This window comes from Myotis myotis, unplaced genomic scaffold (genome assembly GCF_014108235.1).
Source record: "Myotis myotis isolate mMyoMyo1 unplaced genomic scaffold, mMyoMyo1.p scaffold_m19_p_7, whole genome shotgun sequence".
Lineage (NCBI taxonomy): Eukaryota > Metazoa > Chordata > Mammalia > Chiroptera > Vespertilionidae > Myotis > Myotis myotis.
The window spans coordinates 89903419-89929632 of record NW_023416379.1 but is presented as its reverse complement, the minus strand read 5'-3'; the positions used below and the strand labels follow the sequence as shown (position 1 = coordinate 89929632).

At 37.9% G+C, this 26214-nt stretch overlaps 1 protein-coding gene across 5 annotated transcripts in view; it reads right to left on the bottom strand.

The window, feature by feature from the left end:
• Positions 1–26214, bottom strand: part of BTBD9 (BTB domain containing 9) — a 441592-nt gene that overhangs the window by 357386 nt on the left and 57992 nt on the right. For all 5 annotated transcript variants that reach the window (XM_036317334.1, XM_036317337.1, XM_036317336.1 and 2 more), the window contains 2 exons: positions 18339–18558; positions 14137–14256 (listed from right to left, as the gene is read on the bottom strand). In XM_036317334.1, the coding sequence (XP_036173227.1) occupies positions 14137–14256; positions 18339–18558 (340 nt within the window). The remainder of the gene's footprint in view (positions 1–14136; positions 14257–18338; positions 18559–26214) is intronic.

Genomic DNA, 26214 nt, shown 5'->3' with positions numbered 1-26214 from the left:
AAATAAATATACGTGATTTCTGTAGTAGAGATAAAGAAGAACATTTCAGAAAGAGGAAATTGAGATCAAATAAAGGTTTGGTACCAGTTAGAGATTTTGTAATCCAAAATCCAACACATCCTGGCACCAAGTATAAAATTAAAACCTCAGTATATAAAAACAAAGCAAATGAAACAGCAAAGAGTGTCACTATGTACTTCTAAGTAATAATTCTCCAACTAGTTCAAACTGGCTCCCACACAACTTCTGTCCACTCATGTCATCCCATTTCCCAGCCACCTGGGTTCCAAACTTGGAAGTTCTTAAGACTCAATTCTTTTTTCCCTCTATATTCAATCAGTCACCAAGCTTGGCTTGTTTTTCCTTTTCAATGTCTTTCTCAGCTATTCTTTTCTCTATTTCAAGCAAAGACATCCTAATTCAAGCCCCCTTCACCTATGGAATAACTGCAACCTGCCCCTAAATCAGGGTTTCTCAACTTTGGCATTATTGGCACTTGGTCTGGATAATTCTTTGTCGTGGGAGGCTGTCTTATACATTGTAGGATGTTTAGCAGCATCTTTGGCTTCTCCTCCCTAGATGCCGGTATCACCCTGCCCCTCACCTGTGACTACAAAAATGTCTCCAGCCAGGGCTAAATGTCCCCGCGGTGGCAAAATCACCCCCAACTGAGAACCACTTTCCCAGCTGACCTCATTGGAAAAACCCTCTAAAATCACCCAGTCAAAATTCAACCATTCCTTTCAGGCTAACTCGAATTTCATCTTTTCTATGAAAATATGGATGCTTATCAACAAGCAGATACTCACTTACCTTTACAAGGAATAAAAAAAAAAAATCTGCACAATAAAACAAATGAGAAATCATGGCTTGCCTGTCAGTTTGACAAAAGATTAAAAATGGTAATATCCATTGTTGATAAGGATGTGGGGAAATAGGTAGTATCATATACTGCTGGTAAAAGGAAGCTGGTGCAATGATTTTGCATGGCTTTTATAGCTACAATTCATACTTTAAGATGATCATATCCTTTCACTCTGCTTATGTGATGAGATCATCAGGAAAGTGTGCAAAGACTACACTGTTCTATAGCAAAACTGGAAACATCCTAAAAGTTCCTCAATAGGAAACTAGTGAGGTAAACAATAGTACATTAGAATATTTTGCTATTGTTAAAAAAAGATAAAGCAGATATATATGTACTGACATGGAAAACCATCCACATGAATATAAGAGTGTGTGTGTGCGCGTGTGTGTGTGTGTGTGTGTGTGTTTGTGTGTGTGTATGCAAGCTTTCAATATAGTATGTGCCATATAATACCTTTTTTGTAAATAAAATGTTTATGTATACTTACACAGAAGACTAGATGAGTCTATGTCAAAATATTAACAACTTCTGTAGTCAAATCATATTTTAAATGTATTAGAGAAACTATTAAATCACCTTTTAAAATATCTTGGAAAAGTCCGATTTATGAATCTATACTTTAAATTTTTCAGTTTATTTAAAGCAGGCTTATATGTTTATTTACTACCTTTGTTTCAGGCAAATATCTTGAGTTGGAATATTCTGTGCTGAGCCATATTTTTGCCCTAGAGAAATCAATGGTAAAAAGGAAGTTTACAGAGAAAAATATATTTTTGTGCATGACAGCTTACCGGTGTGATGCACCATGAATCATACTGAAAATATGTCCCTTGAAATCAAAGAAAACACTACGTTTATACAAAGAATATGCCCCAAAGTTCCCCAATAAAGACAAGTGTTTAATCAAAATATTTGTTGACAGCTGGTTATTGCTGATTCTAAAGTAGAAAAGAAAATCAGTGTCATTGTAGTCTTTTGTGTGCAAGAGCTGAATATGCAAATTAGCCAGAAATGGAGACTCATTATCTGTTTTGCACTTCAAGTGTGATTTTAAGCACTGTAGGTATATATACACACACACATCCAGAATATACATATATCTCAACAAACCATGCACATCATCTGTTCAGAACTGGGAAACGCAGGCATGCTTCTACAACATTAAGCGGAAGGCAGATGGCAAGCACTGATCAACAGAAATAAAATCCTTCTAGATCCTACTCCTTCTAACAGGCCTTATAATTTTTTTTCTTTAGAAAAATATCAAGCACTTCTTCATATCTGTTGATTTGCAACTTCAAAATTACAATAGGCAATGCAAACGAGGACTTCAAAGAGAGAAAATGTCTTTTGGCACAGATTCTCTTTCATAGTCTTAGGCAGAAGATAACACTAACTTTGAAACTCATAGCATCCTGTATTTTATCAGTATCTAATGTGTAAATTAGCACTTTCTATAACTGGCGGTTTAGCTTTCAAAATACATAATTACTGATCATTTTAGTCTATATCACGTTTCTTTTGCAGGGTGAAATGAACTAAAACAGCTGTTACATCCTAATAGCTTCATAATGTGCATAGAATTTCTATGACTATTAGAAATTAAACCTACAGCTTCCTATCAGGCAGAACATATTCATGTGTATATATGACCCACATTAATTGAAAGAACAATTATTAACTTATGAAATTATAATTTGAAATATAATGAAGTAAGCTGCTAAAGAAAATATTACAACTCTTAAATGAGGTCAAAGCCACTGGTCCACAGTAATCTGTTCCCCCCCTTTCCTTGCATCAATAAAGCACTTCAGGCCTAAGGAAGTCCAAGAGCTCATGCTACTACCACTCCTTGCAAAGATCGAGCCCTCTATTTTCATTCTGGGAGATGAATTTTTAGAAGGTGAACCAAGCCTGGCACTCTGCCCAGAATTTCTGGCAGCTGCCAGGCAATCTGGCTTCATTTCTGGTCCACTCTCCTCTGAGCTAACCTTGTATCCACAGAAGGAACACTGATCTAGGGAACTTGTACTATTTATATGATCATATGATCACTGAGAAAGCTCTAATGATTTTATTAACCACAGGACTTGTACATACAGTTCTCTTTAAGCATATTTTCTGTGGAAAGAAATATTATAAAATCTTCTTATTTCCTGGTATCTCCTTCTAACACTGGGGGGAAAAATAGCAGTGTCAAAAGGATTTTTCTGGAAAAATCAATTATTATCCAGGCACCTGCATTGAGAGATAGTAGAGGGCTAAAGAGATTCAACAAGCTGCCTTATGTGCAACTACTATCAAAAACAAGGTCCAGGAACCACAAAATAATTAGAGAGGTGTACAAGATATAGTATGTAATTAATGGCTAAAGTGGATGATTCAAGCTAAAAATGCTATGAAAGGTCAAAGCAATCACTGCTAGGCAGTGTGGGATACAATTTAAGTATATTAAGGTCTAACTCTTCACTAAGAGAATATCAACTACTTAACCAATACCTTCTTTAGATTACCATTTCCAAAGTAAACAGGACTGGAAAATAACTATGCAATTCACAAATAAATCTGTGTCCAAGTCTGTTTGTATTTTTGATCCCAGGATTTAGCTGTCATTCCCTCTTCTCAATCTTCCAAAGTGAAAAGTCGGGGAAGCTTTACTCCACTAACATGTTCTTACTCTCTCCACAGCCGTACTGAAGGTCCTGGAAAGTCTTTCCAACCATTTCCATTAACTCCCAGGTTCCTACTCCCAGCCCCATAGCTCATCTTTGTTTCTGTCCCCTCTGCTGAAGGCCCCTGGCTCTTATTAAGGAGCCTAGCGCCCCAGGTGGCTTTGTATTCTATTGCCCAGGAGTTTAGTACCTGGCTTCCTGGTTCAGGATTTCCTAAGTTCCATAATCAAGAGGTAGGACAGCTGAAGTCTCAAAACAAGATTCCAAAAGGAGATCTCCAACAGGAAAACTGTATCAGTAGTTATACACTACTGTTAAATTCCTTACACACAGCATGTACCCATCCAATAATGAAGTGCCTATACAAATGTATTATTTTTCTAAGCAAAAGACACACGGACTCAAATTCTGGTTCTAAAAGAGGGACTTTTTCTTCACTTCTTAGGAATTTTTACTATTCTCTGAATAACATTTGTACAAATTAACCTAATTTATAGCTCTTCACAGGGAATCTTCTAATCTTGTCAACGGTTTACAAAAAAAAACAGAGCTTTAACTAAAACCAAATCCCAGATACCCAGAAACAATTGTACAAGATCACTTAAAGAGGGAAGGACTATCATTTATGTAGAGTCTCTGAGCTTAGGGACATAGGCAGGAGGCATGAGCAAGTAAATATATGTGATTGACTAGTGAGACAAAACAGGGCTTTAAGTAAGAATCAAAGATGAGCTAGAGAAGCAAAAAGACCTGTTGGTGGAGAGCTTTGAGCGAAGTTTAGATTTGGTCAAATCCAGTGCAAATTCTGCCTCCAGCAAATGTCCTGCACATCCTTTCTCTTTTATTTTGCCTGCTCAACCCCTTGGTCCTTTAAGACTCGGCTCAAAACCTCTCTTCAATAGGGTCCCCCATAACTATGCCGCTCCTAGGTACGTGTTCTCTCTCTCTCTCTCTCTCTCTCTCTCTCTCTCTCTCTCTCTCTCTCTCTCTCTCCATATATATATATACTTATTATTACACCTATCATATTTTACTTTATCAATCTTTAGAAGGTTATCACTACTATTGTATCATGAGAGCAGCAACTGTCTTGTTCATCCTTTTATGCCTGGCAACTAAACTAAGTGCCTACAATATAGCAGGTGTTAATAAATGCTTATTGAACAAATGTCTAAATGAATAAATTCTAGAAATAACTGAGTAATATTTAGGAAAGGAAAGGCATGAGAAAAAGGATGTTTGATGGTCAACTAGGGAGGCAGTATCAGAACTTAATCCTGGATATAACTGTTTAGGAAGCAACTGTTAGCACCACCAAATACAGTTCTTGCTCTTCCAGAATGAAAAACAAACAGTTATCTGTGGTAATAATAACTGATCATTAGTGTTACTAACCTCATCTCATGCAGTCAGCTTATTGAAAGACACTAATTTACGTTCTAAAACTATAAAATAAAAAGCAAAAGGGCAAACCTGTTCTATTTTCTCATGTTCTAATTCTTCCACTACACACAAAAGAATCTCAACATGTTATTCTTCTTTTTATTTTATTTTTTTTTGGTAAATATGTTTTTATTGATTTCAAAGAAGGGAGAGGGAGAGAGAGAGAGAGAGAGAGAAACATCAATGATGAGAGAGAACCATTGATCAGCTGCCTCCTACAAGCCCACAACAAGGGGTCAAGCCCACAACCCAGGCATGTGCCCTGACCAGGAATCCAACTGTGACCTCATGGTTCATGGGTTGATGCTCAACCACTAAACCACACCAGCTGGGCTATTTTTATCCTTTAAACAAAAGATAATAAAACAAAAACCCTGGATTTGACTGAATAACTTAAGCACAAACCCATGTTTCAAAGGTCTTACTGAATACAAAACACAGTGGATTGGGGGGGGGGGGGGGGACTTAATAAGAGGATTCTAGGTGAAAATAATAAATAGAAAATTCCTCTAAAGAAGCAGGCCCTGGCTGGGCAGCTCAGTTGATTAGGGTATCATCCCTATATTCCAAAGTTGTGGTTCGATCCCCAGACAGGGCACATACAAGACTAAACGAATGAATGCATAAATAAGTGGAACAACAAATTGATGTTTCTGCTTCTCTCTCTTTCTCAAATCAATAAATTTTAAAAAAGCAATTCAAGATTAAGAGATCTTGTGAAGAGAAATTTTATAATAATATGAAATTTGTTTCTAAACACAGTTGAAGCAAAACCAGGAGTTAAGAAGATCAGGTTCACTGTAAGGATAAAATCTAAAAATGATCTTATGGGAAACTAAGGGGCAAGAAAATTCAAAGCTTTACTGACAAACTGACAAAACAGACCTAGATAAAAGATGGCTACACTCCCTTTGGAGCATTTTAAAGAGAAAAACTTCCTCAATTGTTCACCATCACCCTCATCATCCTCAGCATTAGTATCCTGGTCTTCTGGGCAGCTGCAATCAGCATCAGCAGAGGATGGCCACACAGGCCTTCTCTCAGCATTCCTGGAAACTGCTCCTGCCAAAGAGGCAGTGGGGGCTTCTTCGGAGCTCTGAGTTTCCTCCTACTCCAAAGCAGAGCTATTTTTTTAACCTCATATCCTGCATAGGCAATGGAAGACTGTGGTGTTAACTGTGTATTCAGACAGACCTGCAAATTTAGCTTCTCTAGAGCTCAGTGTCCTCATTTGTAAAAATAAGGTAGTTAGTGGTATTTTTCTCCTAGAGCTATTATAAGAATTATATAAGGTAACAATATGTGCCCGGCCCATACCAGATGCCAGTAAGTGTTACACTGTTTCCTCCCTGTCTCTCTCCTGAGTTCCAATAGCCCTCTCTCTCTTCCTCATTCCTCCTTTCTTTTGCTTTCCAATTCCTTAAAAATATTTAATGGATCTATCTCCTTTGAGTTACTCTTATGTTTATTTCAAAATTCTGAAGGAAGATTTTTTTAAGTATTTGCATGAAACTGAATAACTGCATTACAGCAGCCACATATCCGCTATACAGTACACATGGCAAGTCAAGAGCGGGCTGGCACTGAATGTACACCTACCAACTTCGGGCATAATTAATGCTCCATGAGTAGAAAGGCTTAAATGGTACAAACAGTGTCACGTGTTATTTCACAAACCACAGACTTCAGAACAATTTATATTTACATACGGTTTTATAAAAAAGGCAATTTCAGCCTCTCTTTGGCCCCAAGTAAAATTGTAATGATATAGTGACACCATGTGGCTACATTCTGCTTTTCATTTTCTGTACCAGTTCAATTATGGTATCACAGTTGTAGGTACAAAGACAATTCAAACTAAGTATAAGCTAAAATGGTTACTTTTTAAAACTGTTTTTTTACTTACACCTGAATAAGCTATTTCTTGAATTCTGAAGATGTCAATCATATAAAGAAAGTAAAGGCTCAGCATAATTCTAGCTGTGATTCTAAAGCTAAAGCATCCTAGGAAACCACTGAGTAATGTAAAAATGCCTGCCTTTTAAAGAAAATGAACATATCAGTGCCCAGTTATGGGGCGGGGCGGGGGGGGAGGGGGGAAGAAAAAAGACACACATGCTTTTGTACAATGTTAATATGGTAGAGAAAGAATGTTGCCATCAATAGCAATGTTTATTTTTCTCATTTATTTTATGTCTTGTAGATCTATAGCACTGTGTAGGTACTATAATTTAATGAAGATAGGTAAAAAAAATATTATGCTGCATCTAATGATGGCAGGGATGAGAAGGGACCTGAAATATATGGTAGCAATAAAAGAGATTAAAGTGCCCAATACCAAAAACAGTACAGTTTTAGTATTCATCTAATGAGGCCTCCTACAGTACACCAGATATCCCTGAAAAATATTAAAGGTACACCAAAGAAAAACTAAATATCTAAAATAATGACCAGGGAATATCACTCACTTCATCTCGGCTTAAAACAACCACTTCTCGCCCTGGCCAGGTGGCTCGGCAGGTTGGTGTCGTCCTGCGCAAATTTGGTGCGGGGTTTGATTCCTGCTCAGGGCACATACCTGTGTGTGTTCTCTCTCTCTCTCTCTCTCTCTCTCTCTCTCTCTCTCTCTCTCTCTCTCTCTCTCTCCCTCCCTCCCTCCCTCCCTCCCTCCCTTCCTCTCTCTAAACATATCCCCAGGTGAGCAAAACCACCCGTCCTTTTGGGGTTTCCATGAACACCTATTTAAAATAACCACCCTGTACCCCTTGACCCTGGTCACTATCACAATACCATCTTCACAACACTCATAATTATGTGATGTGTTCTTACTATTAGTTTATCTGTTTCTTCCAAATTCCCTGAGAGCAGACACCTCGGTAGTCCTCTTCAGTGCCATGGCCTCAATATCAAATATAATGCAAATACAAACTAGGAGCTTATTTGTGAAATGAGCGAGTGGTGAATAAATGAACAGATGTATAAATGAAGAAAAATATAGTTCCTTAGCTGGTGAATCACACCTAAATTTCTTCTTATAAATGAGAGCAGAACCATTCTAGTGAGATGTTTATCATCATTTATGTCCTCTAATGTGACCACTGAGACCAGAAGACAGGCGGACAGATGCTCTATAACACCCTTTCTTTTTTCCATGACACATTTGTCACATTATAATTTCTAATTGTAAGAAAAGAAAAAAAAAGAAGGGAAACTACAATAATTAAAACACTTTGAGCAACAGTCAACAAAATCAATGGAACAGAGCAGAATACATGCTAGAACTTAGTACATGATGAATATGGCTACTCACATTAGTGTGGTAAGGAATGATTAATAAATAGTCTTAGCTAACTGACTGTCTCTGCCCAAAAATATACACAAAAAATATTCTAGCCCGATTAAATATTTACATATAAAAATAACAAGTAGTAGAAAAATATTTATAAAAATATAGAATTCTTTAATGTTGGAAGTGAGAAACAACTTTCTAAACATGATATCAGACCAATGAAAATCATAAAAATGACTGACAGATTTGATGACCCTTTGTTTTTGGTTAATCCTTACCAGAGGATATTTTTCCATTGATTTTTTTTAAAAGAGAGTGAGAAGGAGCAACGGAGGGAAGGAGGGAGGGAGGGAGGGAGGGAGAGAGGGAGGGAGGGAGACAGACACATAGATGAAAGAGAGAGATATCCATTGGTTGCCTCCCCCATATGCCCCAGCCAGGGCCAGGAATGAACCTGCAACCCAGGTACATGCCCTTGACTGGAATTTGAACTTGAGACCCTTTGGTGCATGGGCCGACTCTCTAACCATTGAGCGGCACCAGCCACGTTTTTTTAAAAAGTAAAATTCTATATGGCAAAGGGTACCAATAAAACACAAAAAAACCTAATAAACTGTAAAACATGACAGGCAAGAGGATAATATCACACATACATATATACATATATGTATATATGTATACACATATATGACATTATACATAACATATATCTATATACCAATATTAAGTTCTCACCAGCCAAAAAAAAGATAATTACCCGAGAACTAAAATATGCAGAAGATTAAAGTAGACTTTTCATAAATGAGAAATAACAAATAGCCAGTAATAAAAGATATTCCACTTCACCGATAAAAGAAATCCAAATTAAAGTAAGACCTTTTTTGACAAATCATAAATCATATTGGCAAAACGTTGATGATGCCTGCACTGGTGCAGTTTCGGAGCAGAGGCGTTTTTATGGGCTATTGGTGGAAACTGGGTATGGCCTTATCAGATAGCAAGCTTTATCAATTTTTAAAATATGTACTACATTTTAATTTTATAATTAAAATGTCATAGAAAAGACACTTCCACTTTGAGAATTAAAAACAGAAGGAAAGAAAGAAGAAAGCCCAGTTTTGTGTTCCCTGGGCGTCCCCCCTGTGCCATGTTCTAATTATGAAGCTGCATCTTCTCGACACCCTGCTGGCCTTGTCTTCAGTAAGCTGTGCTCCTCCTGGCTCTCCTCTAACCTGCAGCCCTGTAGCAAAAGTGTCTGCCATCTACTCTTTTCTTCCCTCTCTCAACAGGTATATCCTTGAGGACCTTGCTTTTAGGCCTGCTGTTCCTCTCCCTCAACTCCCAGATTTTATACCAAGATCACTTTTTTTGTAATTCCACCTACCAGCCATATACAGGCTCTGAAATCTATCTCTACCCTTCACACCTATGTTTCAAGTCTTCTCATATTTCAGCAACATTATATGGCTGCCAAATTACCAGTGTCATGTTGAGAGACAGCCAGAAAAAAATTTAAAACACCCCAGAGTACTCAATATTTGCCATTCCTTATTAGTGTTTTTGTTTGGTACTAGACTCCATCATCTGAGAAAGCTATGGGAGTACTTGATGAGAGCTTACTAGATAGCCAAGAAGACAATTTGAAGGTTAGAGAATTTATGGGTAAAGCAGAAATTGCCTTTTCCTGAGAAAGAGAAAGCTGATAAGACATTACATGGTTCTGAGTATATATGAAAAATTCTAACGAAACTGACAAGTCACTTTTCTGCACCTCCAATTGGGGGTCGGTGGGGTGGGTAGTTATTAGTTTAAGTTTTTGGCTACATACAGCAGTGCATAGCCAAATGAGTACCTAAAAAACACCAAGAAAGACAGAGCAGTTAATTTCCCTCCATTCACTGCTATGGTTGGCACCATAACTCTGGCTTTGTCACTAGATAACGTCTACTACCTTGGTGAGGTGAAATACAGACTGAATTACATTCCACAAAATATATGGATAGAAAATTTTATGTTATATATATTTTATCAGAATAAGAAATGCTTTACCAAAATCAAAATATTTGAAAACTGCTGGAAACATACAAATGGGCAGGTTATTAAGTTAAAAACCCGCCCTGGCCAGTGTGGCTCAGTTGGTTAGAGCATTGTCCTGTATACTGAAAAGTCATAGGTTTGATTCCTGGTTAGGGTACATACCCAAGCTGCAGGTTCAAACCCCTGTTGGGGTGCATATGGGAGGCAATTGATCAATATTTCTCTTTCACGTCAATGTTTCTCTCTCTCTGCCTCCTTCTCTCCACTCTCTCTGAAACCAATAAAAACATGTCCTCGGGTGAGGATTAAAAAAAAAAAATAAGATTCATATAATTTTTTAAAACAGATAAAGAGACCCATTTAATATATGTTTTGGATTACTAAACATGGACTGGCAATAGAAAAGTGCTGAACCAAGTAGGCTCCTGAGGTAAGGAAAAATTTCCTTGCAGTGAGAGCCACCATGGCCAAAGAGGATGGTAGGGATGGTTCCTTTCCCTGAAGGTCAAACACCAGTTGAGAGTCTTAGAAATGAGAAAAATAATTTTTTAAAAATTAGTAATAAAAACAACTATTTACTGAGCCTATTTTGGGCCAGACACTGTGCTCAGTACTCATATATGTGCTATGCCATCTAACCCTCCACAACAGACCCCATAAAGGGTGTGGCTATTCCTGGTGTGTGTGTGTGTGTGTGTGTGTGTGTGTTTTGTTCTTAATCCTCACCTGAGGATATTTTTTCCATTGATTTTTATTTTAGAGAGAGTGGAATGGAGGGGAGGAGAGAGGGAAGGAGGGGAGGAGAGGGGAGAGAGAGAGAGAGAGAGGGAGAGAAACATTGATGTGAGAGACACATGATTGGTTACCTCCCGAATGTGCCCCAACCAGGGCTGGGGATCAAACCTGAAACCCAGGTACATGCCCTTGACAGGAAATCAAACCTGAGACACTTAAGTGCACAGGCTGACACTCTAACCACTGAGAATCACTGACCAAGGCTATTCCTGATTTTTTTTTTTTTTTTTTTTTTTACTGGTATAGAAAAACAAGTGCTCAGAAAGGCACAACTTTTCTAAGATCACAATGCCAGTATTAGATGAAACCAGGATTTGAGAAGAGCTCTCTAACTCCATAGCCCATGGTTTTTCTACTACAAAATGCTAATTTGCATGCAGTCCAGCCTGGATTCAGAGAGGGCTGGGTAATCTCACACTCCCCAGTTCACAGAGCACCTCTCCTTTTGTGAATATATTTGATGTACTCTTTCATCAATACATGACACTCATAGCTTCTAGGATTAAAATCAAAATTCAGTTTTCTAAAGAAAAAAACAGAAAGTAGGCTTTGCAAACAGTACAAAACCACTTACCACTCCAGAGAGTTTTCCAGCCGTGATGTGCATTTTAACAAACACATGGATTAAAAGTACCAATGAAAATATATACATATCAACGTTAAAGCAATCAGTCAGTGCCCTGACCCCATAAATCCTGTGGTAACATTTATAGAGTACCTACTGCACACAAGGTCATAACCTGAGTACTGTGTAAGAATACTAAAAGATTAGAATGTATACTCGATTCCAAAAGCTTGTAATTTTAGTATCAGAGGCAGGACAAACATATGAAGGACACTGAAGAATAAAGGTGACATGCAAATGTTACAAATGAGCATTTTAACTGACATAATGCAAACAGAATACTGATATGCTAAAGAAATAAAGAATTTATATGTGCCTAGTGAAGCTAGAAGAAGTGTATTTAGCACATTGTTTAGGTAGTCAATAAATGACTGTGAAGATAAGAAGCACCAAGTATAAGACATCCTTGAATAATCAATAGGGACTTGTTCTTAGGTTCATTTTTAAGTACTACCAAAATTCCAAACATTACAAAAGGCAGAGTTTATCACTGAATTCAGTAATTAACATAATATGTTAAAGTAATTATAAATATATTTAAATTTTTTAAACAAATATAATATCAAGGTTTCTTCCTTTTCTTGTTAACACTTTCTCTAAACCACTTTGTCTCAGTTTTTCTTGACCAGAGTTGGGAGCCAGCCAGCTATACGAAGACAAAAACTAGCATCACAAATATGGCCAGGCTCTACACGTATAAAAGCTATACCAACAAAGGCAAGGCCACCCAGGAGAGACAAAGTAAGGAAAGGGGAGCATAAATAATACCCATTGATAAATAAAGAAAAGTATATTTTCTAAAAGCCAGAGACCATAACTGAGGGCATGTTTTAAGATGGGTAAAGTACACCGACTCTGTCATGACTGGTTTTATATTCACTATGATTTGTTCTGGGAGTCATGTTCCTACGATTTCAAATTAAATACAAGCACATGGTCCTTTGGTGCACATCAGACGCTTTGGATGTTATACTGCTTATTTTTTAATCCAATACAATAGTAATAAACTGAGTCAATGCAGACTCGATCATGTCCCCCACGTCAGGGCCCCTCTGTCACTCTCGAAGTATCCCTAGGCAGCTCTGAGATATAGAATCTTCACTCAATTTCTTGTCCTTCTCATTTTAATCCATTCAAAACTCCTCTGATAAAAGAGCAACTGCCAGATCTTAGACACTTTAGTCCCCCTTTGGGGAAATGAAATTGATTTTCTTCATTTTCACACAAGAGGATCCCTGGATAACAATATTGTGTCTGGTCATACTATAATAAAAAAATGTAGGCAACATTCTTTACTATACCAGAGGCTGAAAGGTTTTGTGAGTTCCTGTGGTGGAAGTGAGAATTCAGCCTGATTTTGAAAGGTCATGAGTTTAATAAGTATAAGAGTGTCTTCAGAACAAGAGAGTAAGTGCTGTGGGGCATCCACCTGCTCTGAATCAGCCACAATGGAAGGTCAATCGAGGTTACAGGTGAGAGTGAGAAGGGAATTGGGTAAGCGGTCAGCTCCATATTCTCCCTAGTTTACACCTTTGATATCCCTTCCCTTCTCTTGCCTCACCACACCAAAATGAACCTGCCTTTGATCCTTTGACTCTAAGGTAAAGAATATCTGCAGGCAATTTCCAAGGGGAAAATTATAACAGAAACTACACAATTTGGGGAACCTTTAACTACTTTTCTCAACTCCCAATTTCATTATTTGTTTAGGTTTTACAGAATTTCATTTTAAAAAGTTTAAAATATGGCTTATACCTAAAGAAAGAATATGAAATATTAGGACAATACTTTATCAGTACTTTTTAAGACAAACTAACATGGACTGCAACACATCACAACAATACAAGTAAGGTGCTCTGAGGAAGGGAGGTTGTGAGCCTGGAGCCCCACCTGCTGAGCCTCCCTTGCCCCAAGCCCAGCCCCACTAGAAACACTGACTGTCAAATGCCATGGATATTCACTGACCTAGAAAAAGAACACAGATATTCAGAATATGCACAATGGCATCAAAAAATCTCCTTGTGCCCTGAGGACTGCCAGAGAAGTCTCCAGAAACACTCTCATGGCTTCTGTGGGAAGAATGTACCGCCTAACAATAACTGCTTTCAAGGTAAAGCATGCAGTTCAGAAAGTATTTCTACTCCTCAGTGTTCCTGTCCCTTCAAATTCCTTTATATGTCTACTACATAAAAACAGCACAAAATACTTTGGATAAACAGTTCCACAGCACACTCTAAATATTAAATGCCTAATTTTCCATAGTTTCTCTAAGGTTATGTTGGAATGTATTTGTTAGCTGATACTCTAAAAAACTCTTCTATAAGACCAAAAATGTAATCTGTTTCTTGTCAAAGCCCAAATCTCCTTGAATAAACAACAAAATCATTTATTATACATGAGAACTAACCTGCAGACACGGGCTGGAAAATATAACTTTTGCCAAGAACGACACAGATACTGTGAATGATCAATCACTCTGATCCAATCAAGTTCATCCATGGACACTTCAATGAAGTATGAATAAGACCTATGAGTCAAAAGGAAAAAGGCAGAAAAAAGGACCATATTAAAATAACAGTACAAAGGGCAAGAGCAGGATGGAGAGGTCAATGGGGGGAAAGGGAGATGTCTATAATACTTTCAACAATAAAAATAAAATTTTTAAAAATTAAATTAAAAATTAAACAATAAAATAAATAAAATAACAATACCGAGTTATCTATATATATAAGAGCCTAAGTGACCATTCAACTGGTAGCTATGATGCGCATTGACCACCGTCAGCAGATGCTCAACACACAGGCATGGAACATGGAACAGACTAATGAATCTCAGAGGAAAAGGGGGAGGGGGAAGGGGGGAGAGCAGGAAGAGATTAACAAAATATTTTCTATGCATACTAGAGGCCTGGTGCATGGATTCGTGCACCAGTGGGGTCCCTTGGCCTGGCTTACGCCCTCTCGCAACCCGGGACCCCTCGGGGGATGTCAGACTGATTGCTGCAGGCCAGGCCAAGGGACCCCACGGGTGCACGAATCTGTGCACCAGGCCTCTAGTACTTTAATAAAACATTAACAGTCACAAAAAACCACAATCTTCACAAATTACATTTTCTACATAATAATCAAATGTGGATAATGATGAAATCTATATAGATCCCCTATTATAGCATTCACCACAATGTACTAAAATTCTCTCTCAGCATGTATGTCTACTTTAGTAGATCACAAGCTGCTTAAGAACAAAGATCATGCCATATGTATTTCCATATACCCAGGCTCTAGCACAGTGCTTGACACATAGGCATGGAAGACATTTGTTCCTTTTCAAACAGAGCCAGGATGGCCTGCTCACACCATATCTGCAGATTAATAAGGCCATGACAAAGACAGGACAGAACATAGAAGTTAGGTGTGCCTTCTCCTTCTACCTTCCCAGCCTGGGAGCTCAGTCCTGCACTTTCAGGAGGAAAGCCAACTGGAGTGTTTCTCCACAGAGGCCAGCTGATCTCCCCCTCCCTCCCAGCCTCCTACCATCCCACACGTACGTGCAGCCAGCAGAAAAATAAATGACCTGGGTGAAGAGATAATACATGTTTCTTTTGGGTACAACTTAAAATTTGGCAGCTAATAACCTGGCAGTAATGAAAATAGCCTATCACCCTCCCTTAGTCAGCTACACCGAACCACTGCATGCTAGTCCCAGATTGAACAAATCTATATTCCCCTGTCATGAGCCAAATTTAAATTTGAGATGCAGTTATTACTTGTTCTGTAATATCAACAGGAACAATCTGAGAAGATTTAGGTGACCATAAATGTCATCCTGCAACCAACAGTTGTGACCAGAAAAGGTCAGCTTATTTTGTCATCCCTCATTTTCTGCTGTCCTCTCCCTCCCATTCATTTTATCGCTCAGTCTCAAACTGGTTATAACCTTTTATTGAACCTCTCTGGGTTATCAGAAATGCAGGATATAATTTTACAACACATGTCAGAATCATTTTTGGTTAAGATTCTGAATTTTTCACCTTTGCTTAGAATGATAACTTCTGTGAGAAAAGAATGGCTATGTGGTAAACTTAAGTCCCCCGTGAATGTAACGCAAATAGTAAAACCAAGTGGCCTATAAATACTTAATATCATGGAAACAATGATAGCTACTTTCAGTTTCAGCATACTCATGTTTTATTATTTTTATACTAATTTCACTACTAATGAGAATATGTAAAGCTTTTATAACAGTGCATACTACATAACAGTAATGAAAGTGCTATATGTTATTATTATTATACTATTATTAATCACTCTTAGAAATGACATGTGAATTACCTCCATTTTGCCAACTAAACACCATGTTATATCCAACAAGATATGTATCAGAAATATTCTTAATTTAAAAAAACAGACAGCGATAACTTCGGGACCTCAAAGACCCATGTATGGGAGATGCTGACTCCCACTTCATAAAGCTTCCCTCATTCTTGGCTCAAATGGCCTAAAAGGCCAGGATGGTGGCCAATGGTGCTAATGAGAGAAATGAACTAACCTGCAAGATTTGCAGGGTAGCCCAGCCGGGATGGCTCAGTGGTTGAGCGTTGACCTATGAACCAGAAGGTGACGGTTCAATTCCCAATCAGGGCACATGCCAGGTTGGCGAGCTCAATCCCCAGTGCGGGACATGCAGGAGGCAGCTAATCAATGATTCTCTCTCATTATTAATGTTTCCATCTTTCTCTCTCTCTCCCTTCCTCTCTAAAATCAATAAAAAATATATTTAAAAAGTTAAAAAGATTTGCAGGGTATCATCACCAATACTATTAAGCCCTTCATGCCCAGACTCAAAGAGGCATGAGCAGGGCCTAAGAGACTCTCTGCACATCAGTTTTCTGGAATGTAGGGTTTAGGTTAATGATAAGCAGCAATGAGAGAGACAGTTCAGGTCTTGGTCACCCATACTGCTCTGGAACTTTGGCCATCATGGCTGAACCCTAGAAACCACAGTGAGTAAAGGTATCAGAAAGCCTAGAAGGAAGACAGAACCTTGAAGCTATTGCCAAACTGGGTGGATTCTACCAAATTTTCTTTTCTTTTGAAGATGATATTTATCGACACCCTAAAAAACATTTTTTTCATCTATACGATAAAATGCATTTATTGTTATAACATCCGAAAGTACAGAATCAAGTAAATAAGTAATGAGAAACGCATAGGGTAGAATACCAGATAACCATATAAAGCAGGGGTCCTCAAACTATGGCCCGCAGGCCACATGCAAATACAAATATTGTATTTGTTCCCGTTTTGTTTTTTTACTTCAAAATAAGATATGTTCAGTGTGCATAGGAATTTGTTCATAGTTTTTTTTTAAACTATAGTCCGGCCCTCCAACGGTCTGAGGAACAGTGAACCGGCCCCCTGTTTAAAAAGTTTGAGGACCCCTGATATAAAGTAACATTTTAGGGGAATATTTTTAAAGGAGAGAATATTCACAATGTATTCATTAAAAAGTGAAGTTAACCCAGCCAGTGTGGTTCAGTGGCTGAATGTTGACCTATGAACCAGGAGATCACAGTTCGATTCCCAGTCAGGGCACATGCCCAGGGTTGGAGGCTCGATTCCCAGTAGGGAGCAAGCAGGAGGTAGCCGATCCATGATTCTCTCATCATTGATGTTTCTCTCTCTCCCTCTAACTTCCTCCCTGAAATTAATAAAATTATATCTAATCTAATAATAGACAAACAGGGTAATTGACCGTACTTTTGCTACGCCTCCCATTGGCTAATCAGCATGATATGCAAATTAACCGCCAACAAAGTTGGCGGTTAATTTGCATACGTAACCGGCAGAGCGAAGACTGAAGGTGAGCCGGGGCCGCGAAGACGGAAGATGGAAGGCGGCTCTGGCCGGGGCCGCGAAGACAGAGGACGGAAGGCGGCTCCACCCGGGGCCATGAAGACGGAGGATGGAAGGCAGCTCCAGCCGGAGCGAAGGCCTGGGTCCTGGGTGCCGGAGGAAAACCAGTGCCAGCAGTCAGGAGAAGGGAAGGCCTATTGCACGAATCTCTTCATGCAACAGGCCTCTAATATATATATATATATATATATATATATATATACATATATATATATATATGTATATGTATATGTATATGTATATGTATATATATATATATTTATTTTAAGTGAAGTTAGCTTTTTACACATCTAATCTATATTTTGTAAAACTATATGGTTTCACTGGTTTCTGTTTTGTGTATGTGTGAGAGATACTATGCATAACAAAAACACTTAATTAGATATATACAGATTAATAATGGGTGGTGAGATCACTAGCAATTTTTATTTCTTTGTGATTTTCTATGTTCTATGTTTTCCACACAAAAACCATATTCATTACTTTGATAAGCAGAAAAAGCAAAAAAAAGGGGGGGGGGGATTAAAGGAATAAACCAGTTAACTCTTTCCTCAGAACAAAACTTTAAGAGAAATAGCCAAGTGATCACAAAGAAATAAATCATCAAATCAGTAAAACCAAAGCAGACGACCACACAGTTAAGTCATCTCACTCAAACACAACATTCGTTTCTCTCCAAGTCAGACAGACTCACCGGCTATCTCGGTCCCACAGGAGTATCCGTATGTGATTGATAATGGATGGCTGACCTAGCTTAATCTCAATGCCAGAACGGCAGTCATCATCAATTGGATGCCTGGAAAATCCATGGTCCAAATCATAATTTTGAGTATCACCATCTAGTAAGGCAGATTTCAGCTCCCCCTTTACAACCTGGGCTCCATACTTCATAGTTGCAATGTTTTCTTCTGGTACTACAGTTAAAAATACAAAAAAGCAAGGTTAATGGTTAGTTATGAAATTACTCTGTAACTTGGGGAAAAAAGCAAATTCTAGGATTCTAGTATGTATATTTAATTTAAAATGGCAGAGACAAGCTTATGAAAATAGAAGATATGCAATGTCTATGAGGATTAAATTTAATGGCACCATCACAGCCACAAACTACTTGGAACTAATGTTATTAAGAAAAAGTTGATAATACTAGAAAAAGCACATGTACTAGCACCAACAATCAGCTCTGCTCAGTTCCTTCTATTAGCAGTTTCAATTTAATATGTACTAGACAAAAACAGCATGTTAGATAAGCATGTCAAACTCAAGGCCCACAACGAATACTTTTTGTGGCCCAGCCAATATAAAGGTATCTAAGAAACGTTTTAATAAAAATTTCCTAACTTAATTTTTACAATGTCCTGTTATACATAATTATTAACAACAAACTACAACGTTCGCTAATGACTGATGACTATAATCGTGTTGCATTCATTTCCCGTATGCGCCTTACACGCAGGCGCACCATTTCTCTCCACTAATAGTAGCAGCAAATATTTTAGCAGCGATTGCCATGCCATTAGTTTTGTACTGACTTGTTTGGTGTACGCAACAAGAAATATTTCGCTTTTGGAGAACAAGAAAAATAGGTTTATTTGTGTTACGCTTATTAATTTGTGCAGTTATTTAGTATCTGGTAAGTTAATGTTCAAGAAAAAATATTAATTTTTATTAAAATGTTCTATTATTTTGTTAATGATTACTCATTTATTTCAGCCCTTTGTATTCAGCATGTCTCTATCGAAATAAACCTATTTTTCTATGAAAACTGAAGCTTTTGTTTGTTTGCAGCCCACATAAACTTAAACCTGTTTATTTAGCCCGTGTTAGCCTTTGAGTTTGAAATGTTTGATCTAAGATGACCTATACCTGCCATCTGGACTGAGCACAATGTATAAAGCAGAGCAGACAAATCAGACATCTCAATAAATAACAGAAAAAGAGAGGTTCCAATACAACAGAGCTATTGGTCATACATGGATGAGCTAAATCAATCAATCTAGCTGAAAAACAAAAATATATCTAAAACAAGATATATTTTTTTCACTTGAGTATTTTTAAAAATGAAAATTCAGAAAGTCTGTCATCAAAGTCAGTATTGTGGTTATAATTAAACACTCTCCCTTTTCCAACAGTAGATTTATTAAGTGTCCACTGTCCTTGAGACTCTGAAGTCCTCTATGCACACTTTGCTTCACAGATCTGGAACCCATACTCCAGGAACTAACATTCTAAAACCGACACTCTCCACGGAGAGACCTGAGGCAGCATAAAGTAGACATCAAGAGCTTGAGCTTCAAAGTCAGAGTTTAAATAGTGGGGCTCCATCTTTAACTGAGTGTATCACTTTGGGAAAGTTACCTTCTCTGAACTTAAATTTCTCCATAGGGCAGTATCTATCCCCCAGGTGTTTCCATTTTTTGTTTTTGTTTCAAGGATTAAATGAGATGATGTTTGCAAAGCACATAGTCAACTCTAAGAAAAGACTGCTATTGTTATTATGAGCCATAATTTTTAAAGCAACAATAAGAGAACTAAGCAAGTTTACACACAGTAAATACTAGTAAATAGTGAAGCCTCATAGTATGTATACATCTGGGCTATGTAATTTGAATAGACTCAAGTATGAGCCATAATTAGGTTCTTAGGGAAAGGGAGTAATTCATTATTGCAGCTCACTTGGAAAATGCGGAGTTTAAAAAATTTTTCAAATGAAGACAGGTACGAGAATGACTCTGGGAGACACTAAGTGCAACTGGAATGTAATTGGGATGGGACACAAAACAAACAAAACCTAGTCCCGCTCAACTTCTTACCACCAGAAGTTTAAGTGCCTCAGATTTATAACTTCTTAAATTCTACTAGCTCATGGTAATCATACATATTCTTCATATTTATTTTTCATTTCTTTAACAAACCTTATTAATTCCTTTGACTTACTTCTCATCAAAATCTTTTGAAGTGTAATATTACTACTACATCCATTTTGCAGATCGGGAAGTGTGGGCAGGAGTTTAGATGGACTTTCTTGACCGAGGTCACACGGCTGGCCAGTATTAGAGCCGCAATGAGAACCAGGCGGTCTGTCTTCAGGGGCCCTGCTCTGATACCTCCTTCAGGAACAGTTTTTGATGGGAAGGACATACTTATCCCCTCTTTCTAACCCCTTCCCGCTAAGGTGACCTAAGCCGAGAGGAAAGAAACCAATAGTATGATATATTTTTAAAAGTTAGACACAGTGAGAAAACCTAACCTTGAGACTCAGGCTCTACCTGAAACCACTTGGTCTCTGTGAATCTGTTTTCTCATCTAAAAATAACACTTTGCCCAACTGCCGACCAGATTACTGTGAAGGTCATGCTACAAGTACTGTATAAGTACATGCTAAAGTACTATATAAGTATAGAGTCTGATGAGTCACAAAATATTTACTGTGGACTTGTTCTGTACCCCATACCATGTGAGTGTCTAGTCAGCCATGGGCAAACTACGGCCCGTGGGCCGGATCCGGCCCATTTGAAATGAATAAAACTAAAAAAAAAAAGACCGTACCCTTTTATGTAATGATGTTTACTTTGAATTTATATTAGTTCACACAAACACTCCATCCATGCTTTTGTTCCGGCCCTCAGGTCCAGTTTAAGAACCCATTGTGGCCCTCGAGTCAAAAAGTTTGCCCACCCCTGGTCTAGGTCCTAACTCAGACACAAAACAAACAAAACCTAGTCCCGCTCAACTTCTTACCACCAGAAGTTTAAGTGCCTCAGATTTATAACTTCTTAAATTCTATTAGCTCATGGTAATCATACATATTCTTCATATTTATTTTTCATAGACTCTAGGACCAGCTCAGTGAACTAGACAGAAAGGCCTGCATCCTGACGCCTCCAATCTAGAGATGAAGCACTTTATAAAGCAAGCAAACAAACAAAAGTTTCAAATTTGTGCTTTTCTAATATCAATGATGTGCAACTAGTTGGTAAGAAGAAACCTGAATAATCCCTTATTGCTGGGCATGAGAGGTGGGTCCAAAGTCTGCTGCTACCGACCACTGAAACCACCTCCTCCAGTTCTGACACCACTAGTCAGGGCCAAGACAACAAAAGGGGGAACTCAAGCTTTCAGATTCAGAAACTGCATTACCCTTTGATTTTCTCTAAACATAAGCTTCTTCACTTATCAAGCTAGGAATAACATACTAGGCACAAGAGTTTCAAGGGACTGTGACAAAAGGTCTAAAATTGAAATGAAACTTCTACCAGAAGTCTAAGTTGTCTTTTGAAGTTTATTTCAAGAGTGCTTGAGAACTTTTCTAACTGTTTTTGATATAGATTCCCCAAAAGTATCTTTCATTTCAAAACAGGCAACATTTACAGTGGCAATTCTCTCATGGTAACTATAATCAGAGTAACTCACAGGATAAAAATACAAAACCTATGGCTAAATGATAAATTTAACACAAAAGGTAAACATGACAAAATCCAAATCATAATAAAATAATTCAAACCATAAATATTCTTATTATTTATATTTGTCTATCAGTAGAGAAAAAAAGCTCTCAAAAATACAGGGTGAGAGATTAAAGGAGCTGGTAGATAACAATAATAGTTTTCTTTACATTTGTCATTTTTTATGCATTTTATAAGCATTTAGGGGAAAAGTTAAGTTTTGAAGTTTCACAGCTAGGCAGAAACAAGCCAATTACTAGAACAGGGGTGGGCAAACTTTTTGACTCGAGGGCCACAATGGGTTCTTAAACTGGACCGGAGGGCCGGAACAAAAGCATGGATGGAGTGTTTGTGTGAACTAATATAAATTCAAAGTAAACATCATTACATAAAAGGGTACGGTCTTTTATTTCAATAGTTTTATTCATTTCAAACGGGCTGAATCCGGCCCACGGGCTGTAGTTTGCCCACGGCTGTACTAGAAAGAAAAACTAAGGAGAAATGGAGCAGGACCTGCCCCTAGCTACATAATGCCAAAATCTGAGTGGTGCTGGGTTAATTGACTGTTTTTCTTTCCCTCCTTACATTCTTAGCCATCCTTTATTGAACTCTGTTACATTTAGGCTGAGGCCATTGCTCACCCCTGATGGATCATTTGAATTCACACTCAGCTCTCTGCTGACTGCAATCTCTTTTCCAGATTCTGTCCCCTAAATCATCTTCTACTCCCTGAAGAATGATGGACCCTCCCTCCCAACAAGTATATCATCACATATGACTTTCTTGACAACTCCTGTCTCGTCTTAACTTTTCCGTTATCTCCACTCTCTGCAGGCCTCCTCCTTTCCACAAGGCACAACACTGGTCCTTAAACATCACAAAACAGAAACAGAAAATAATCCAGGCTGGAGACTCTATTGAAGAACACTGGCCTCACAAGTCAGATCAGCACTTTGGTTCCAGCTTGTGCATCAATTTCACTCAGTAACTTTACATATCAAGATCAAAGAATGGAAACAGATAGCTCTAGCTGGTTTGCCTCAGTGGATAGAGTGTAGGCCTGTGCACTGAAGGGTCCCCAGTTGGATTCCAGTCAAGGGCACATGCATGGGTTGTGGGCTAAATCCCCACTAGGGGGCGTTTAGGAGGCAGCCAATCAATGATTCTCTCTCATCATTGATGTTTCTATCTTTCTCTCCCTTCTCTTCCTCTCTGAAATCAATAAAAATATGTATTTTTTAAAAAACTGAAGTGTTGTTTTTTTTAAAAAAAAGAATCTATATACATAAAAGGCTAATATGCAAAGTGTCCCCTCAGGAGTTCAACCGGGAGACCAGGATTTCAATTGCTCACCATGATATGCACTGACCACCAGGGGGCAGCGCGGAATGAAGGGAGGCCCCGGCAGGCGGCGGGAAGGCCCAGATTGGCCCTGATCGCTGGCCAGGCCTAGGGACCCTACCCCATGCATGAATTTCGTGTACCAGGCCTCTAGTGGAAACATATAAGAGCTGAAAAGGACCTTCATCCTATTAATTTAAAGAAAAAAAATTCCTAAGCAGCCTTCTATGTGCTGGTCATTGTGCTGGACTCAGCCCTCTAGCAACTCACCACTTAACAGAGATAAGAGTTCCTATCAGATATGAACTGCCACACAGAGGAATACTCAGTAAAAATGACTTGTGAACTCCCTAGTCTACAGATGAAAATACTGTAAACTATAGTTCGGAAGATACAATAATAACAGAAGTCAAAGAGTTTCAGAAGTATTAATGACTCATTTTTGTTATTGCTGTCTTTATGTGATAGGTGAGACAAGTTTTAAATTCTAGTTTAAAAGGAAGGGATGAATTCATTGTCATTTTATTCAGCACTATGCTAGGTGCTGGAAAAACAAGTGAAAAGATATAATTACAGTCCTCAAGAAGCTCAGTCTAGTAGGAGTCTAGGCCAAAAAGCAACAACTAAAATATTACAGTGGCAAACTCATTAGTCTGAGTTACTGGAAACTGTGGGAATAGGTACATGTTACCATGTACCTACAGCACAGATTTAAACACACACACATTAATATATTAATCAATAACTTAGCGGTCCTATGAACAGAGTGACTTTTACTCAATAAAAAAATCCTGAGGATGGAAGTTGTAATATAAATCTTGCTATAAACATAAAGAAACAAGAATTTACTGTTCTCTTTCCCAACGTCTAAAACCTGAAATAAGCAAAACAAAGTATAACTTAGTCTGAATAGAAAAAGCACTAACTTTCAAGGCAGAAATAAGTATCTCTACAGCTAAGACAAAACTAAACATTAAGAGAATGGTCTGAGTACAAGTAGCTTAAATACCCTAAAGGAAAAAATATTATCATTAAAAGTTAATTCCCTTTCCCCCAGATGCTCATCATTATATATGTACAAAATTAGTCTAAACCAGCTTCCCTGAAAGATTAACCATCACTGGTGAGTTAAAACATCCTTTGGGTCCTCTTTTTTTTTTTTTTAAGAGGGTAAAAAGCGCTATAACTTGGTAAAAAACCCTCCAAGATATGCAGCTCTAAGAATTAAACCCCTCAGCAACCAATATTAATGAACTAAAAGAAAAAAAATGAGAAAAATGATATTAATCCCTAGTCTCAAGATAAGAACCTCTCTACAATTCATGAAAAGTCCCCAAAGACAAAGAACCCACACCCAGGAAAGAACAAAAAAACAAACAAGTTGTCCAATGATTTCAAAATAAGCAGAACTATTGTTCCAGAACAATCATCTCAGGAACAGTTCTGAAACTTTAGACCCTTTTTTTCCTAACAATAAAGAAATCTATTGAAAGAATTAATGATATAAATGTTTGGATAACATTTACTTAGAAAATAACTTATTTTTTACAATCTGATGGGAAACTGATATGCTTCCTTAGTAGTTATACTATTGATTTTACTATTCATGTAATTTAAAAGTCAGAAAAAAAAACCGCTACTTAATCATTTCTCAAGTTTAGAAGTTAGATAACAGATTCCCAAACATTTGTATAATCTCTTCCTTGAGTTCCCACTGAATTATTCCAAAATAAGTAGCTTAACATTAAAGAGGAATAATTGCATATGTCATTCCAGAACCAAGTATCCCTCACCTGGTTGAATTACTCCCTTTCATGGTAATTTCATGAGTTTATTACAACCCAGGTCTGACAACTATATGAGCAGCTGATCAATTCCAAGCTACCAGTAACTATGTGAAACGTCCTAAGCACTTCCATATTCCTGCAGCAACGTCTGAGGCCTAGCCCTATAACGAACCCAGATACCAGGCTCTATCAGCACCTCAAATCAAAACTAGGGCAAGAAGGGGGAAAAAGGAGTTTATGTAAGAGAATCCAACAATGAGAATTCAGAAAGTCTAAAATTAGGCCCTGGCCAGGTAGCTCAGTTGGTTAGAGCATCATCCCAATACACCAAGGTTGCAGGTTCTAATCAGAGCACATATAGTAAATCAACCAGTGAAAGTATAAATAAGAAGAACAACAAATCTCTCTCTTTCTCTCTCTCTCTCTCTCTCGCTCTCCCCCCTCCCTCCTTTGCTCCCTTCTTCCTCCTTTCCTCTTTCTAAATCAATAAAATAAAATTACTTATCTTGTTACCCTCTGCCTCCCATTCTCCCACACCTTACCTAGTACTATTCTCTAGCACCTCCAAATCCCTTCCTGGACCTCTCCAAACCTGTTCCCTGCAGCTACCATACTATTTCTCAACTACCTTTCACTCCAATTCACACAGCAGTCAATATATTGTTTTTATTTATTAAGAAAAAGCACCACATAAGTATTGGAAATGCTACATACATGTTTAGCTATTATTATTGTTATTTAGAATCTCTATGTTCATGCTGCCTAAAATAATAAGTACATAGCATGTAGTTAGCATTGATTTGTTAGAGAAAGAATAAAAAGTTTTGAGGAAAATATCTATTTCTTACACTCTAGGGAATAGCTGGAGAAATTTGTCCAAGGATGGCAAGAAATACCTATTTGGGAATCTACAATGGCTATGCAATCTCAGGAGGACTACAGGGAAAGGCATTCCATAGGGAGCAGAGCTATATGTTCTTAGACCCATATGTTCCATATA